The sequence below is a fragment of the Chanodichthys erythropterus genome, chromosome 18 (assembly GCF_024489055.1).
Source record: "Chanodichthys erythropterus isolate Z2021 chromosome 18, ASM2448905v1, whole genome shotgun sequence".
NCBI lineage: Eukaryota > Metazoa > Chordata > Actinopteri > Cypriniformes > Xenocyprididae > Chanodichthys > Chanodichthys erythropterus.
In genome coordinates this window covers 12,215,742-12,232,059 of record NC_090238.1, presented here as the reverse complement: position 1 = coordinate 12,232,059, position 16,318 = coordinate 12,215,742, and the positions used below count along the sequence as shown (strand labels likewise).

Here is a 16,318-nt window from a genome sequence, read left to right as displayed (position 1 = left end):
TGGAGCAGGTGTAGCTTTTCCTGCAAGCGTACGTCACGTGTGTAAAAGCGTGAAGAGTTCCTCTGAACGAGGGGGAACTGGGGGCAGGCGCAGTACTGGCTCTTCGCAGCTTTGTTCGCAGCAGCACAATGTGCCGGGACTGATTTGCATGTAATTGTTGCCTCCGATTTGCCATGATAGTCATAAACAAGACATTAGCAATTCAAGGTGAGGAATTAGAGGCCTGGGAGACTCCCAGATCACACACATGGTAATGAAGCCCCTGGCTTAATAATGCAAGAAATGTCAGGAAACTTTCCACAAGCTGGGCGGACAGGAGGGAGGCACCCCGTGCCTAGGGCCCATGTCATCTTTGTTCTAAATGCAAATCAGTTTGTCGTGACATTGACTCTATCAAATGTGGAGCGCTCCGACACCCCAGGCCCAGAAGCGGGCTGTCAGGTCTGGCGTAGTCTCCCAGGTCCACTCTAGCTCACGCGGCGGACTCTCTCGTCCTGCGCCGCCTACTTCATGGCATTTTGAGTTATCGATCTGCAGCACAGAGTACTTGTTTTCGTGTTTTCCGTCTCTGTTTCTTCTTTTTCAGTCCTCTCGCAGGAAGATGTTAATGCAGCAAAGCGCTGGAGAGAGTTAGTCTGTTAGCAGGAACTCAATCCGCCTAGTCTGCAGGTACCATGAAATACAAGGAATATAATCTTGACCTTAATAATTTAAGAACTCCAGTGTGTGAAAAACTCCAGGCAGTTCAAAGAGAGATGACTCTGGCTCAGAAAGGGAGACTTCTAACGCTCTGGAAATTCCAAGGTTATCTGAGTAAGTCCTGGTTAACAGGATGTCCAGTTTTGAAGTGGGATTTGCAGTCCCATGTGACCAATTTTTTTTCCTTCTTCCCTTTGCTCATCTCCAGCATGAAAAGACAGAGTCTCCCAAAAATAACTCCAAAGGTTAAGATATTAATTAAACGTTAAGGGGCGAGAGGACGGATAATGAGGGGACTCTTCACAAACAGACTGCCTAGTGCTCTAGTCAGGAAGCCCGGAATGAATGAAGGTACCAAATCAGTTGCACTTCACTCTCGGTCTCTGCAGTCATTACACAAATTACCTCCCAGCCTCAATATCCGCCTGCACCTCTTGCAGTTGTCATAAGTAGCCCTGGTCATTAGAGTATGCTGGGTAATCAGATGGAACAAAATTCATCCCAAGCAATTAAAAAACACCTCCAAGACCCAGTGGCTGGCAATTAAACCTTTCACTGCGCATCTCGACCATCATCGTCTTGGTCTTTTTTCCAGTAATCTAATAACTTTGAGTGAAGTATTTAAAAGCTTGACCTCAACACAAATCCTCCTCAAAAACCAGATCAGTTGCTTAGGCCCTTTTCGCCTAAGTTACCTTGCATCTAGTTTGTTTAAAAGCCTAATCTGTTCCAGCGCATAACAAATAACCTTTTGCATTTGCCGTAATAAGGAATTTGCATACGTTTCTCTTATTTCATAGCACACAGGGAGCCGAGCAGGGAATGAACGCTGTAATTTGATGGCCTTGACACATTTGACATTAATCGTAAACTGTCTAGTGATTGGCACTTCCCCAGCAATTGTAGATCTAGAGGTAAACCGGTTTCCCTCACCGAATGGTGCAGCCTTCCATAATAGCCATGATTTAATTTAGCTATTTAACCTGTAATTCCAGCAATATTTATTGAAGAGCGAGGGGAGAAAATTGGGCCATTAGGCGCCGAGGATGAATACATTGAGATGAAAATGAACACGCCTAACTGGTAGTTGACCTTCGCGTTTTGTAGCAGTTTTTATTAGCACGGGCCACAGTAATTACTGCAAATTGAATCATAGAGAAAACTGAAATCATTCGGTAATGAGCATTTTTATTCGTTATTGCACTTTCCGACTGGGCTGTGAGGTATGAAGCCTCCGCTCGGGGCCGGCGCACACTCCTGAGAGGATTCCGGTACACGGAAACCCGGCTAAATTAACACTGCCGAATATTTCTTCTCAGATCTGAGCCGCGAAACGGTGTTAACCAGCTTCTCTCGCTCACACCACATACGGATATAAAGACAGTCATTATAAAAACCACATTTTTTTTAAAAACAGATGATTTTCTCCCTGAACCTGAGGTGATGTTTTGTTGTTTGGTTTGTTACAGACGGTGGCTGGATTTTGTTGTGTGCCATCTTTAAAACAACATCCTCTCGCATCCTCAGATGTTGTTTTTCTGAGCTGGGGTGAGAAGGGAGGGGGGGGGGGGGGTGGATGCCAATTTATTTGTGAGCATTGTCTTTTTTGGACGGCATATGGCACGTCCTGTAAGACGTTGCAAGATGCAAATTCAGGGGAGTCTGACTTTAAATGAAGCAGTGACAGTGACAGGAGCCCTTTTGAAGAGCACACATCACAGTACTCCAGGGAGGAACAGCAGGGGAGACCCACAATGCCGTGCGGCTCTCTCATTCCCTCTTTCTCTCTCTCCCCCCTCTCTGTCTGCACCACCCACCTCTTCCTTACAGTACAATGGCATTCATCATACAAGAGACTGGCGTTACTGTATGCACGCGGCCCTCATTTACAGGCTTATCCCGCACCCTGCCTTTCCTCAAAGGGAGGCTGGCCGTAGTTTCGAAATCCTGCAGCCATAACATCATCTTAGTTCTACCAATGTTTACAGTCTCATTTTGCTCTTTTATCTCTAAGACTCTTTAGACTCTTGCTTTGTTACCATATAGCAGTTAGCGTGAGGTGACGTGCTGTGTCGTTTACGTATCCATGTATTATTTCCCTGTTGTCGCAAGGGACTCCAATTTGCTTCTTTTTTCCCCCCTCGCTCTCCCTCTCTAGATTCAGATAGACAACTATTTTGCCTCACAATTGCATCTCTGTTTGATGCGTTCATCTGCTTGAATAGAGACCTGTGGCGATTCTTTACACTCAGCTGCACGGTGCTTTGCAGCCAGACACCGCGGTTGAATGAGGTTGCCGCCATGTTTCACGAGACCCGTCTCTGCTCCGCAAAACAGCAGCTTGAGTCCTAATTAATGGGACATGCGTCGCTCTGCATATCTATCCGAGGAGAATCTAACTTAATTTTCAAGCAGGGTGTCCACACTAATAATCGTTCAACGGAATAGTCATCCCGGGGCCTGTGGAGTTTAGTCCCTCTAAATTATCATTAAGGACCAGACTACACTTAATCAATATTAAAAAAAAAAAAAAAAAAATCTAGGAGAACATGCCGAGATAGAGATGAAGGTGGAGCTTATTTGAGAGGTCTTAGAAGATATTCGCATGAGGCTGGGCCTCCTCGCAAGCCTGGCGCCTTACTCTAAACAACCGTAATAAGACCAGGGTGTCTCGCTTTGGAGCATCCACAGAATTGCGTGCATCTGATATACTGAAGTTTTTTTTTTTTTGAAATGTATGGAATATGAAGGAGCAGTTATGTTTAGTCTTGGATGTGATTTCAGTGTTACACTCCTACAAAAATAACCCATAATTCCAAGCTGCCAAATTTAGTGCATCATGGTGCTCTTAAATGCTTTTTCTACACATGTACCCTTAACCTGTTCATATTAACAATTACAGTAATTTTTCACTTTTCAGCAGCTTCATTTTATTTTTGTTTCAAGCTGAAAAACGTTTCCAGACCGCCATGATGAAGCACTTATGTCTCAAAGGCGTCTCGGTCAGCGGTGTGATTCTCTCTGGATCTGTCTTTACTGTACTATGACAGTAGTTTCTGTTGGAAATTTGGATGGCGTAACTGTAAATGCCGAAAATGGGACACCGGACTCCCTCGTGGGCCCAGAAAAGCTACCGTGCACGAGTGAGCTAGTTTCTCGCTCTCCCTTTCTTTCTTGCGCGCGCTTTTCCCTCTTTCCTCTGTAAGCCATCCAAGAAGCCCCCTGCCAAAGCTGTGTGTGAACCACAGCCAAACAAAACACAGGCAGCGGTCCAGGCCAGCGCGGCACGCTTCCACTAATAGAGAGAGAAAAGCTTCCAGACCCAACACGCTACTTACAGGACGGCAAAATTCTTTACGCTAGATAATAACTTAATGACAGCCTAAATGAAGTCCCTATAGTGAAAACCACTGTCAGCAAATGAGCACCTCATTAAAAGATGCTATATCCCTTTTCTCCCCCCTCCCCATCAATTTATAACCCGCCTTTATTGTGTCAAAAATCTCAAATTCCTGGAGATTTTTGCTCCTTTGTCCTCACAAGACAATCTGGTTGTCTCGCTCACTAACACACACACACACATATAGTTTATGTTTTTTGCTTTGAAACCGCAGGGTGGATGTATGTGACAATATATGGCAAATGAAGCAAATATCTTTTTTATTTTTATCCATTTTAAATGATAATGATTCAGGGTTTATTTTTAATCTCGTTAATGATGCAAACAACAAAGGACAATCCGTTCACCAACCACGTCTTCAGGTGTAATTTACAATCAAACGATGGCCTTGTTGCTTTGAACGTCTACCACAAAATAATCGTCATGGTAAATTTGTGACACTGACTGTTAACTGTAAAATAAAATGGGAGAATCGCAGAGAATGCATGTAGAATAATTTTTATTCATCTTGTATTTTTTTCTTCCTCATTTTCAGGATGAAAGCTAAAGTGGCTCATTGTACCTCTCAGTGCAACGCTGAAACCTATTAACTGTCATCTTTTTATTTTTCGGTTAATGTGTCTTAAAGCCCGGCATTTGCATGCCGTTTAAGTCAATATGTGCGGAGAGCCACGATTGTTATTAGTGATAATTTCTCTTTAATTGAATTGGGGTCTGCATGCACGACTGATACTGCAGATGACACACACTTTCACACAATACTGTCCTCGTTCTCCTCTCCCGCCCGGCAGCTGGGCCTCGTTGGGAATATCTAATTGAAAATAGAATCAGCCAGTGCTCAGCATGAGAAACTAATCACTCCAAACTTATCAGGAGAATGGGCAGGCTGCTATCCAGTCCTTTAATTTCAAAATCAGAGAAATCTGAGATGTCAGAATTCATTGCAACGATGCAAAAAAAAAAAAAAAAACAGTAAATGTCTCTGTTAAAAGTCTAAGTCTATATTATAAGTCATGTCTAGTGTACTTGTGGTGCTTTTTTCTGTGTTTGGTATTTGTAAAGGTTAATGTGTATACATCGGTGCATGTAAATAACTAAATAAAGACATCCAGATTGCATTTTTTTTTTTTTTTATACATTTTTTCCTATGATTAGTATGATCTTAGATTTAGTAGTGCATGCTATTCAGAAGTTTTATATATATATATATATATATATATATATATATATATATATATATATATATATATATATATATATATATATATATATATATATATGATACCTTTTCCGTTTATTTAATTGAGGCCATGTTAAAAATAAAAATATTTTAAAAATTAAGTTAATCTAATTCAAAATAATAGCCAAACAAAGCCTTAGACTTAGAAACCAATCAAATCACATATTTTTCCAGTGTCATTGGAAAGCACATAACCATTATGTTATATATTAATATATTCATGCATTTTATGCATTCATGAGTGTTTTTATGTGCATGTATATGTATAAAGATAACGCATTACTATTACATTAGCTAGTATTAGATACATTAATTATGTATCATTTTATAAAATATTACCTGTATAAATGTGTGTTTTGTGATCATTAAGTGTATATGATTCATTATGGTTTATTTTAGGTATAAGTGTGTGCAAATGTTTGTTGAAACAAGATCCCGATAGCAAACAGCTACAGCGCCCCATGCTGACACAAAATCCGAGGATACATCCACCTAAACCTGAGCACACTCATAGTGTTAGTAGCAAGAGAAGTGCTGCAGGTTTTCTCTCCCCCTCTCTGCCTCTCTCTTCCTTTTTTCATATGGAAATGTGAAATAATAGGGTGATTAAATAGAGCTGTATATTAAAGTACAGCTGACATTAGAATTAGCATAATGTGCTCTCGCCTCGGGCTGCATACTTTATTTGCCATCTGCGTCGGACTCCAATCCCCTCGGGAGTGCAGGCGCTGAACACTTCTCAATAAACTCACGCCCGAGTCCCTTCAGCACGGCCACAAATACCATTTCAGGCAGCGGCCATTGATTCGTCTTAATTGTGGGGCAGAAATGAACATTCGGCCCCCTGATGACTTCTGTTTGTCTGCGAAAGGATCAGCTAGTACAGTAGGCTAGGTTTTACGCCCCGGTTGTTAGCATAGAGAAAGGCTCTCTCTCTCTCTCTCTCTCTCTCTCTCTCTCTCTCACACGCATACACACACACACAGAGGAAAAGGACAGTGCCTGGTAAACACAGACGCTACTTGTTTTCTAGGCCTCCTTTACATGGAGCATTAGTCTTTGAAAGCATCTGCCATAAAACAACAAGAGGAGGTTGGAGGATTTTTTGTGTGTGTGTTATGTGTGTATGCATGTAGGCCTTTGAGAGGCTGGGGGAAGATGGCCATTGTGCTGGAGCTAACGCTCTGTCCACTGTAATTAAGTCAAAGGCTTTATAGGACAAGGGTAGAGGTAAACAGATGTTCTTATGAATGCACATCAGCCACATGATAACATCCAGTGGGGAATGCATTTAAGTGCTTATTAAAGGTTTTTGATAAAGGGCATTGATTGAACATTTTTTCTTACGCGTCATATATATCAGCTAACGCATATATTCTGACAGAAGCTTTTTGTTTTAACCCTCATGTTCTGAGAGTGACTGTTCATGATTTATGTTTGAGGTCTCAAATGGTTATTTTAAGAACCTTAATAGTTTTGAAATTTAGCTTTTTCCATCTTTAAATTATTACTGTTATTGTAAGTTAAATCCAGTAGGCAAATATTATTGCAGATTTAACTTATCTATTTTTTCAGAACTGTGAATGATATAGAATATAGTAAATTTGTTTGTTAATTTGACCAAAATTGTATTTGTATTGTTATATCTGAAACTGATGTTAGAATGTGAAAATGTATTTCATTTAAACATGTTTTATACCTGTGGTATCAGAGACTGAGAATTTTAGATTTTTCATGTAATTATCATTACCTTCTTTATAATAAAATCAGAGATTTAATGAGATTAGGAACGTCATTAAGAATCAATATGATATTTAAATGCTAAATATGTTTTTTTATTATTATTATTATTATTATTAAAGGGCATTGGGGTCTCGGACCCCAAACAGAACATGAAGGTTAAACTAATGATGATGGCATTTCTCTAAGTGCAGAAGGATGCTATAGTACCTGCAGAAGAAAACATCACATTTCAGGGTTTACAGGTGTTTTTTTTTTCTTTTTGTGTTAATGTGGCAGTTTTGAAATTTTTAAAATGAGCACAGCACTACTCTTTTACTAATTTACATTTTTGTGTGCTTACTATTCAAATTCCTTGATGAAATACTGCATTTCAGTATACCAATACGATGAAGCTTCAGGCTATTGCTGTATATAATCCCTTGTTTCTGTCTCTTTCAGATGAAAACACACTCCCCTGTTTAGCATTGCTTTTCGGCAGCATGTAAAGGAATGCTAGAACAGATACTAACCATTCATTCTCTCTGCTCTTTTTGATCCTTCACAATGGCCATGATTGAAATAGACACCCATGAGGGCTTCCTAGTCCCAGCTTCTCCGAGCCCTGTGTGTGACTGCCGCCCCATTGTTCTCTCCGCAGTCGCTCACTCTCTCACACATACATATACATGAAAACACTCATAAAGGTACACAAAGCACAGCCAGAAATCAAATACCCGAACAATTACAGCAGCATATGTTTTCCTGCGTATTCTAAATTGCTGCATTAGGTCAGAACAGCAAGCTTTCATTTAATAAATAAATGAAACTCATTTCCTAGTGCACAATTACCATTTCGACTTTGTAGATACTTTTTTTTTTTCTTACACCAGTGCCCCAGGAGTACAGCAGAGATGGTTTAGCATCCTTTTTCACTGTATACTCAGTACACTTGGCTTGTTTGTGCTGCCATGGTAATGAGTCCCCTTTGCATGGCAGAACCGATGTAACAGTGAAGTTGTAGCATCAATTAGTCATGTATAGTTAAAGCTCCAGAGCCGCACCAAGCACAGGAGCCACTTTTTAACACATCCTCTGATCCGAGAACTGATACTGTTCACACTTTACCTGAACCCAGAGTGTAAGCAAACTTCACACATTAACTTGCTGGTATTTAATTATTATATGATTATAATTGTAGAATGCAGAATAAAATTGTTATCAGAGAAATTGTGCAATTAATTCACTGGTGAGCCTTTTTTTTTTTTCTTTGCAATCAAACTTGCTCTCAGAGAAGCAGTGATTCACTATGATGTCATTAAGGGGGTGGGGGCTTTCCAGGAAGTGTAACTATAGAATAAGATAAAAACGTGAGAGGAAGTAAGAAAAACAATCTTGAGAAATTCTTAATGGAACAGTAAATAATACCCTTGAGCTGTTTTAAATGCCACAGACTTTAACGCTCACACCGGTGCACTTTTTTCCCCCACAGCCTCTTAAATCACAGGCAGTGTTTTCACTCTTTATTTGAAACCATTTATCTTGATGTGTGCTTCCCCTCCCCCAACCCAGACCATCCTCTCTCATTTTTTTCGTTTCTTTGAGGAGACAACTTAAGTTTATTTGTTTTATAGTGATGAGAGTGCCCTAAATCACAGTTTAAATTGTACTTTTCCAATTTGGTGGCATATTACTCCGGCATCCTAGGACAGTCTTGGTGCTTGGAGGGTTTCCCAGTTTAGAGTGTTCTTGCCTTGCATTATGCTTCAAAAATGAGTCAGCCATTTGTAAAAGCGAAGATTATAGACAAGCTGAAATGCAGAATGCAATGTTCCCAAAGCACCAGCCCTTCATGGAACAGTATGAAAATGCACTTGTCAAAGCTCTTTTAAGTATGAGTTACCCTGTTCATGTGACAGCATGATGGGCACACAACAATGGCCATTGCCCAAAGTGGAAGGCAAATTTAGAGAGGTGTCAGATACCTCCAAGTTTGTTCTTTATAACATGTAATCGCTCTTGACCCTATGTCTTATGTTTCATCAAGTCAAATGTGCTTTTAGTGGGTTATTTAACAGGACTAAATTTCTACCACTATGACACAAGTGTTGTGGAAGTGACCAATGTATTTATGTCTTTAAACTGAGACATAAATAAAGATCTTTGTTCTTTTCTGTTTGGTTGCAGGTAGAGATGAACCTTCGAGTTACATATGCACGACGTGCAAACAGCCCTTTACCAACGCCTGGTTCCTTCTGCAGCACGCTCAGAACACGCATGGGATCCGCATTTACTTGGAGACAAATCCCTCGAATACCTCCCTGACTCCACGGATCACTATTCCTCCCCCTATTGGTGCTGAATCCATACCACAGTCTCCATTAACCAACTTTTTGGGGGACAACAACCCCTTCCATATCCTACGGATGACTGGGCCCCTACTCCGAGAGCCCCCACCAGGCTTTGTGGAAAACCGCCTCCCCAATACACCTCCCTTTGTCAGCCCCCCTCCACGCCATCACTTAGATCCCCATCGCCTGGAACGCCTTAGCGCAGAGGAAATGGGTTTAATCTCCCAGCATCCCAGTGCCTTTGAGAGAGTGATGCGCATGACACCCATGGCCATGGAGTCCCAGTCCATGGATTTCTCCCGCCGACTTCGAGAGCTTGCTGGAAACAACAACTCCACTCCACCGCTGTCACCGAGCCGTGCCAACCCTATGCATCGCCTTCTTAATCCCAACCCCTTCCAGCCCAGTCCGAAGTCGCCCTTTCTGAGCACCCCTCCACTGCCTCCCATGCCTCCTAACAGCACCACCCCACCACAGACACAGGGCAAGACAAAATCCTGTGAGTTCTGCGGCAAGACCTTCAAGTTTCAGAGTAATCTGGTTGTTCACCGGCGAAGCCACACGGGCGAGAAACCCTACAAGTGCCAATTGTGTGACCATGCCTGTTCTCAGGCTAGCAAACTGAAACGCCACATGAAGACCCACATGCACAAGTCTGGCTCCATGACGGGGCGCTCTGACGATGGCCTGTCCACCACCAGCTCACCCGAGCCAGGCACTAGTGACGTCACCGGGGAGGGTATGAAGAACAGGGATGGCGATTTCAGAGGTGAGGGCATGGGCCCTGACAATGAAGAGGAGGAGGAGGAGGAAGAAGAGGAGGAGTTGGAAAATGAGAGCAGGCCTGAGTCAAACTTCAGTATGGACTCTGAGTTCAGTCGAAATAGGGAAAATGGCACAAAGCCACCCTCGGATGAGAAGAACCTCTCCTTGGGGAAGATGGTGGAAAACGTAGGGCTCAGCTCCATCCAGCAGTACAATAACTTAATAGTCGACAATCGGAAAAGGCTTCCATTCTCCAAAAGAGTCTCAGAGGGGCAGAGGGACATGGGTGACGATGATTCAGTAGTGGGGGAAATGGACCAAGTGGAACGGGCTACTGTGAACGGAAGGAACTGTGGCTCAGGCGACTCTTTCTCAGGCCTGTTTCCCCGCAAGCCCACTCCCATCACCAGTCCTAGCCTTTCCAACTCCTCTAACAAGAGGATCAAAATCGAAAAGGATTTGGACATACCCCCAGCCCCCCTAATCCCGTCTGAAAACGTCTACTCCCAGTGGCTAGTGGGCTATGCAGCATCCCGCCACTTCATCAAAGATCCCTTTCTTGGCTTCACCGATTCCAGACAATCTCCATTCGCCACCTCCTCGGAGCACTCCTCCGAGAACGGCAGCTTGCGATTCTCCACGCCGCCAGGGGACCTGCTGGACGGGGGCCTCTCTGGCCGCAGTGGTACCGCTAGTGGAGGCAGCACCCCGCACTTGGGCGGGGGGCCGGGACCGGGCCGGCCCAGCTCGAAAGAGAGCCGGAGGAGTGACACCTGTGAGTTCTGTGGGAAGGTGTTCAAGAACTGTAGCAATCTGACAGTGCACAGACGCAGCCACACAGGCGAGAGGCCCTACAAGTGTGAGCTTTGCAACTACGCCTGTGCCCAGAGCAGCAAGCTCACCCGCCACATGAAGACACACGGCCAGCTCGGTAAGGAAGTGTACCGCTGTGACATTTGCCAAATGCCCTTCAGCGTCTACAGCACGCTCGAGAAACACATGAAAAAGTGGCATGGGGAACATTTGATGACAAATGAGGTCAAAATTGAACAAGCAGAGAGAAGCTAAGCCAGATTTCCTATTTTGCCTCACAATTCCTTGATTATAAAAGGGGTAGCTGGATACTCTGTTTTTTTTTAGTCTGGGTTTATTTTTTTTATTTTTTTGCTTTATTTTTATTTTTTTTTTCAAGTTAATGGTTTGAGTTAGTTTGTCCTAATAAACTGCCATCTGAGAATGATAAAGACATTAAAGAAGAGGAAAATGAAAAAAAAAAAAAAAAAAAGAAGAGGGAAATTTAATTTGGAGTCGGTATAAGCCGCCTATCTATGAGTGGATACATTAGACAATATTTTAATGGAGCCTTTAACTGTGCAATAATTTCTGTATTTATTGGATTTTTAAAAATGTTTTGGCATGTGCAGGTTCATTTTTATTTTATCTTTTTTTTATTTTTTTTTATTCCATTATCTTATGATTTATTTCAAATGCTGAGATTTTGTTGTTTTTTTAAACCTAGAGACATCCTGAGATTTTTGTTTGTTTTTAGCAAAACAGAGTATCGTTTGAGAAATCCATAGGCCGCTGCTTACGATGTAGATTATTTAAGCTACACTTGTAATTTCTTGAAGAGAAGCCGCATTCAATCTTCAAATTTCAAAAGCTGAAATGAGAAAGCTATGTCTTTCTTTTTGTTTTCCTTTGTTTATTATTCATACTAAATGAGCGGACAACAATCCTTAGACCTTGTAGCACGAACTGATTAAGCATGTCAATCTAATTGGGAATGTAGCACTGAATATCAGTTTTAACAGTAAATCTAAAGAGGACTGTGGGGCTGAAAACCTCTGTCTACTCGAAATCAAGAAGAGAAGACTATAAAAACAGACAAAAGCGAAGGCAGCTGCTTATCGGTACCTAGTACCGACCCAGACAACGCTAGTCATAGGATGGATTGTGTTATAGGTCTCAATAGTGAATTTTAATTGCCAGCACCCTTTCCATAGACACTGCACTTAATGAAACCCGTTTGATTTTGCTGAACAGCACAATAGTGATAGAAGGAAGACGGCTTTAAAACAACTCAGGGTGAGCTGCATAGCTACTTCTGCCAAGTCTGCCATCTGATCTCAGCCGTCTTCTCTGATAAAGCAGTCCAGTCCTCTGGTTCAGCTCATTCACAACCCTCGTCTCATCTCGTTACGTCTCCACACTTCATAGTACACTGCCGATCACCCCTAATGTCATGAATCAACTCCATCTTTCACATAAAAGTGGCTTGTCATACTACATTGTTGTTAAGTTAAAGGGACAGACATTTAGGCCAGAGGATGAAGCAGTTTTCATACACTAGGAGGGTGACTTACACACACACACACACACACACACACACACACATATATATATACGCAGGAAGAGAAAGAGAGAGAAGGGTCTTTACAGTCCAATTCGGGTTAGTAAACCTAAAAGCACATTTAGTCAAATGCAAGGCAGCACCACTGTTCTGTTTCCATTGACTGACATTTAAATCTAAACATTGTTATTTTGTGTTCAGTTCTGTTGTTTCATTTTTGGGTATATTAGGGGCTGCGGTCCTAGAGGGAGTCACCACTTTAACCAGATTAGATTAGAATTAATTCAATTATACGTTCAGCAATGTTGCCATTCTATTACAATGTTTCTTAAATCACTTGAAACAGCCCTATGCATTTTTGTACATATATATATTTATCAATCATTTTGAGAAACAAATTTATACTGCACAGTAAATCTGATTATAGTTAAAAACGTATATGACATTGACTTATCTGGTTAATCTGGTCGTATCCCGTGTGTCAAAGCCATCAGCAGGTATGCAGATTAGTCAATTGCACAGTAAAGAGTGTATGTCATGACCTGTTGAGCGTGTGCTAAAACAGTAAGACAATTTTTTTCTTTCTTTCCTCTCATTCAGGACTTCCTGTGATGTGTAGTTGAACGCATTCTCAGAAGTAGCAACACGCTTACAGAATGCACAGCTGAATTTTCCCTTTTCTTTTCTCTTCTATCCAACTGATTTATTGCCAGTTAAACAGCCTTCTTTCGACAAGATGCCCTAACCAGCGCAAACGATTGAAGCGAGGGAATATTGTGGTTTAAAAAGAGCAAAGCAAACTAATGAAATAGAAAGAGAGAGAGAAAGAAAAGTAAACATACACAGCTCTTCGCAGTTGACCCGCACTTTATTATTTTGATTTGCATATTTGAAAACAATGGCGAAAACGGCTTCTGAGCAAGAAATTATGTTAAAAAACGGATTTATTAGGCCTTGCTAGAGGGAGCATCTGAGATTGAAGTGCCAGTGTTGATAGGCTTGGCTTTCACAATGCTGGCACTATAAAAATGAAATTAATTTATTTGGACAGTTTTTGTACTGCCATTCAATTTGACATGAGTGTGCCTTGAATACTGATCTTCCTATTTATTGTCTTATAAGACAAATGCTACACTTTTGTGATGCAAAGAATTGAAAAAGAAAAAAAAAATTAAGTTCATGTGGTTTTAATCTGCTTCTAAAAGAATAATGATAAAAACAGATAGATAGGTCATTTAAAGAAGTTGAACTAAAATGAGAAGTAGCCAGCACAATACTAATGTGTGTCTATGTGTGTATATATGTATGTATATGTACATATAACTGCACAAAAACACACACAATAGACAAATATATATATATGTAAAATTTTTCACTTCAGGACAGGACTGCGTCCCTTGAAAATAATGGATGATTCTTTTGCTACGAATAGTCAAAGAAGAGACTGGACAAAAATCAGGAACTACAGAAACTTTAAAAAAAAAAAAAAAAGAAAAAAGAAAAAAAAGAAAAAAGTAAAACGTTTAGTGCACTCTGTCTTAAAATACGTTTACAGTATTGAAACAAGTACAAGGGTAAAATGATATTTCTGTGTATGTGTGTTTTAAACAAACTTTTTTTTCCCTTTTTTTTCCAAGTTTGCTTATAAAGTTTCTCTGAATGCCATAGTGGCGTGTGTATATTGGTTTTTGGTGATGGGATTTTAAGTATATATATATATATAAAAATATATATATATATAAAAAATATATATGACATTTCTCTTGTTTACTGTAAAAGTATACCAGTATTTGTAATATTGGAGAATGCCTGGGCAATTTACAAAAAAGAAGAAAAAAAAAAAGAAAAAAAAAAAAGGAAAGAAAAGAAAAAAAATATTTTTTTCCAAATTATCATTTCTTTCCGTCTTTTTCATTTTTTTTTTTTTTTTTTTTTTTTTTTTTAAGATTCATTTTACAGTCCAATTTAAATTGTGGGTCTTTAAAATGTTTTGTCACTGTAACTGTAAAAGTCTTGAGTTTTAGTAACTTTTCTGCCTTGGGTGTAAGAAAACAAAGATTAAATTGATTGAAAGAAAACTGCAACAGGGCCAGCGACATTTACGTATGGAAAGATACTGAGGTTCCTGTCATGTGTATCTTTCTGGTTTCTTCTTCAGTAATGAATTTTCTTAATGGCTGGAATGAAATACATGTGTAGGCACTATGATGTGTTTATGTGTGTGTGTGTATATATATATATATACTGTATATGTACACACATTTGGCAGGATACAATTGTGAAAATTGAAATTAAAAATGTACAGATGAGTTTAAGAGGTTGTCTGACCTTTTACTGTAGCTACATATACAACAGTAAATGTTTTGTTCACTCTTATCTTGGTTGTAAATAATTTTATATGCTTGCCCAGACTTTGTTTAGGTTTCTCTCTCTTTCTTGATCTCCCTCCCCTCCCCCCTCCCCCCTTTTCTTGATTTAAAAAAAAAAAAAAAACAATTTTAATTTGTGTGTTCTGACTAGCACTGGCAGCAGTCTGTCTTTATTCAAACAAAGCCCCTTCTGTCCTCTGATTTAGGGGCGTAATACCTGATTTTTGGGACCTGCAAAGTTCAGGTCTTTTAGCATGAGAAGAATAGAGCACAAATACAAAATGTTTTACTTGTCCAAATCATTATTGTGTCATCATTTTCTGATCGGGAAGTAAAGAAAAAGGTCTGGAAAGTTTGGAAGGTCTTTCTCTCTCTCTCTCTCAGTGTCCCTCCCTCTGCACACACACATACACACACACACACACACACACACACACACACACACACACACACACACACACACACACACACACACACACACACACACAGGAAACAGGCTCGCTCATAATATGTCTAAAATAATTGACACAGGACTTTCAAACATGTAGGTAACAGGATAGCCGAGCCAAACCTTGCTGTATATGATCTTCTCTTCAATTGTGTGCAATTCACATCAAAGCTTTTCGCCTCCAACCAAAGGCTACAATTAAACTCATCAAGAGCTACTAAAACTGACCACACTCATACAGACACGAATCAATCAGCCTGACCCACCATGTATACTTTCGAACCCTTTCCCTGAATGTATAAACCTCTGGTATCTGCATCTTAAAAAAAAAAAAAAAAAAAAAAAAGATGTGGCACTTTGTGGAGGTCAGAGAGCTCTGTATGACTGTTTGTCCACTCATTTATACAGTACATTCATCTCAAACTGACAATTATGTTCACTTGTGTTATACTAGTTGTTTTTGAAAGCTGCCCTTCTGTGTATAATTTAGTCTTTTTTTTTTTTTTTCCTCCCGTATTTCTTCCAAGCATTAGAAGCTGATGCCCCTTGTTTGGACTGAGGCAACTTTGGTATGCAGGTCTTGAATAAAAAAACAAGATTTTTTACCACTGTTTACTCTTTATTTCACACTTCACGATTCATCATAATGTTTATATTTGTTATTGAGATAAGATTTTAAACCTTTTATATGCAAAAAAGAAAAAGGAAAACACAAGTGGGCGGGGCCACGGGGGAAGGGTGCTTTGTGATGTCACAGTACATTCGGCTACATAACATATAAACATATGTCGTATAAACGAATGAAGCAAGACACTACTGCACTCTCAACATAAATGGCTCCATGGCTTGTTCTTATACTGTGGGAATTCTTAAAAGAACGCACTTTTTAGAGCGCATAAACATATTTGTATAAAATTCTTATGTTTTTGAGTTGCAAACAATTTTCAGAAGCTAACAAGCGAGATATATTTAGT

At 40.3% G+C, this 16,318-nt stretch overlaps 1 protein-coding gene across 4 annotated transcripts in view; it reads left to right on the top strand.

The window, feature by feature from the left end:
- The window catches only part of bcl11ba (BCL11 transcription factor B a), a 52,896-nt gene extending 36,880 nt beyond the window's left edge, over positions 1–16,016 (top strand). For 3 of the 4 annotated variants that reach the window (XM_067368374.1, XM_067368375.1, XM_067368372.1), the window contains one exon: positions 9,250–16,016. In XM_067368374.1, the coding sequence (XP_067224475.1) occupies positions 9,250–11,242 (1,993 nt within the window). In that variant the 3' untranslated portion in view covers positions 11,243–16,016. The remainder of the gene's footprint in view (positions 1–9,249) is intronic. The other variant, XM_067368373.1, reaches the window with a different exon arrangement.
- Positions 16,017–16,318: the final 302 nt, after the last annotated feature.